We start from the raw sequence: 2,795 nt of genomic DNA, 5'->3' as shown, positions 1-2,795 counted from the left end.
ATGAGACGGTAGCCCACATGCCCCCTCCTTTCTCACAAAGCAAGGGCAATGCGGAGTGATGTAAGGTGGCACAAGGTTGTATAGGTGAGGGGTGGTTGTTTATAAAAAAAAATTTTGTGATAAATTTTTCACACACACATAATTATTTTAAAACTTTCGCTTATATTTTTTTGATACGTTATACTTAATATGGTTTGAAATTTATATCATTTTTGTTTATTATACTGCTGTTTAGTGTGTCTTCGACAAGAATTTATCATATTCTAGCAACATTCATACTCTTCTTGAAAGATGCCACTGGCCGCTGATGATCAAATCTTCAAACTTTGGCATTCCAAGGGACGTCAAACGTGAACACACGATCAGTTCGCAACCAGTGAAAACCACATGTAGCTGAAGTGGGAAGAGCAGCGGAAACTGTAGAAGCGGATTTGATCACCAAAACAACATGTAGAAACACATGTTGGAGCACGCAAAGTATGTGACTTCTTTATTCGAACTGTAGAAGCACTTGTCCGTGCCCCAATTTATCCTTTTCGCACTAATCCTCGTTCACCTAAACAGGATTCCCTACCCACAAGCTCAACAGCTCACTCACAACCCGGCATATTTGAAGATAAGCTGCCGCCACTTCTCTTCTTCTTCCCGCCGGCGCTCCGGACCGGGCATGAACACGCTCTCCGGCTGCGCATTGAGCACCTCTTCCACTTCCTCCGCCGGGACGCCGAAGGCCATCGCCTTCGCCGCCCTGTCGAGTCTGTTCAGCACGTTGTTCCTCCCCGCGAGGTAGTACCTCCGGTTGTTCTCCGACCGTGTCCCGAAGCAGAGGACCTGAAGGTTTTCGTTAGCAGCGGCCACGACTGCCGCCGGGTGCCCTGCGGGGATCACGAACACCGACCCACGGGAGACTCGCGATCTCACGGTCCGATAGCGGACGCGCTGCTCTCCTTGGGATCCCGTCTCCTCCTGGGTTGTGCGTCCCTCGGCGGAGCGGTGGGGACAAGCCATCTCGATGTAGCCTCTTCCTTCCACCACCATGGCCAACTTGGTCGACCGGGTGTCGTAGTTTGGAGCCATCATTGATCGCTACACATAACAACCGCAGAGGATGAATGATGAGAACGACTCTTACAGTGTGCATATAACAGTGCAAAAAAAGAGAGGAGTGAGATCACCTCGCTGATGTTAGCAATGGATACGTCCACGTTCAGATCCTGGAGCATCTCGCACTCGTTACCTGTGGCCTCGTGTAGTTGACCGTGCTCATTCGAATGAGAAGGGCTGTTCTCCAGCAGATTGTATGGCTCATTTGAGAGTCCAAAAGGCCAACTCTCGGTTTTGGATTCATTCAATGCTCTGATCTGATCCTCGGTTATCTTTATGAATTCCCCCTTCCTCTGGCTCCTAAACACCCTCTCTAGTTTATCCCACGGAGTCTACAGATCAAACACAGTACGGTTAAAGTCCTAAAGGGGGAAGAGTCGCTGAGAAAATGGAGATGGAAGCAGATCGGAACCGACATTGAAGGCAGCTTCCAGTACTTCGTTGCTAAAACTGGTGTAGAAGGTCTGTGGATTCCTCCCGGCTGCACCATGGTACTCCTACGTCAAAGAAACCATGAGTCCTTCACATTGCGCCGAGGACCTAATCCAAAGGAGTATACTAATTCCTATCTACCTCAATCTGCCCGGGAGTCGAGATGGGGTGGAGGAGCATGGCGACTCGGAGCCTCTCATTACTGGCTTTGTTGATGGCATACACGATCACCCCCGCCGGAACCCTCATGATGTCTCCTCTCTTGATATCGTGTGACTCTCGCCTCTCCTCGTGCAGCAGTGTTATCGTCCCACGCCCTGCACGTGACGGCCATGACATTACGTACGTAGAGACCATTAGGCTTAGATCAAAACTTGCATGCATCGACTGGTATACCTTGCATTACGTAAACCACCTGTTCGGCGTCCCAATGGCAGGGCATGATAAAAGTCTGCGGCTCCGCCTCCAACACCGCCAGGCGGTAGTTGTCGACGCCCAGCAAGTGGTCGGATCTCCGAGCAAACCTCTCCAGCACCTCCAAACGGCCGTGCTCCGTTCTGCTCCACTGCTGGTAGCTCCGCCGGCCGAAGTAGTAAGGGTTGTGCTCTCTTCCAGATTCTTGCTCTCTGGAATCATCTAAGCACCGGTGCACGCATAGCTTCCTCTGCTGCTGCTCCGGAATGCCTCTGCACTCCATGGCGCAACGCTTTTTCTCTGGATCAGATCTGGAGGATGAAGCCAAGAGGCAGCTGGAGGAGAGGAGCAGGAGGAGAAGTGGGAAGAGGAAGGCTTCGACTCTTCTGGTGGCCATTTCGCTTTGGCTTCTGGTCTTTGAGGGAGATGTGTGATGCAATGTGAATGGCTAAGCGGATATTTATAGAGTTGAGAGAGAGAGAGAGAGAGAGAGAGAGAGAACGAAGCGGGTTCGCCTCAGGACGCTCGGCCGCGTGCAATGTGCATGGCTCGGCGTGGAAGAAAGGGAGCTCACGTGGAGCGTATGATTTGGTCGTCGGCCACCGAGTCGTAGGCCACCTAGTTCTATCGCTGCCAAGGACCCTCGAAACTAAATCGACGCTTCTCGTGGGCTACTCGTTAATGATCAACTTTTACTGCCATAGACCCTTGTAGGGTCCATGCAGTTGGGTTTCTAAACACGAGCAGGAAAGCAAATGGGTGGTTTACGAAAGCTATTTCCGTCTTGTGATCGTCATGTTGAAAGATTGCTCTCAATAGACAGACGATTGCAGCGATTACCGATG

The 2,795-nt window shown here is 51.0% G+C and overlaps 1 protein-coding gene across 1 annotated transcript; it reads right to left on the bottom strand.

Annotated features, from left to right (window-relative positions):
- Positions 1–594: 594 nt before the first annotated feature.
- LOC135680346 (vicilin Cor a 11.0101-like) lies at positions 595–2,371 on the bottom strand. The gene is made up of 5 exons (XM_065194227.1): positions 1,933–2,371; positions 1,678–1,853; positions 1,521–1,601; positions 1,176–1,436; positions 595–1,086 (listed from the first exon to the last, which is right to left on the bottom strand). Exons 1-5 carry the CDS (start codon positions 2,345–2,347, stop codon positions 595–597), a joined length of 1,425 nt encoding a protein of 474 aa, XP_065050299.1. The 5' UTR covers positions 2,348–2,371.
- Between the last annotated feature and the right edge of the window lie 424 nt (positions 2,372–2,795).

The sequence above is a fragment of the Musa acuminata genome, chromosome BXJ1-8 (genome assembly GCF_036884655.1).
Source record: "Musa acuminata AAA Group cultivar baxijiao chromosome BXJ1-8, Cavendish_Baxijiao_AAA, whole genome shotgun sequence".
In the NCBI taxonomy this organism is placed as follows: Eukaryota; Viridiplantae; Streptophyta; class Magnoliopsida; order Zingiberales; family Musaceae; genus Musa; species Musa acuminata.
The sequence above is the reverse complement of the archived record's forward strand: the minus strand, read 5'-3'. Positions and strand labels throughout refer to the sequence as shown.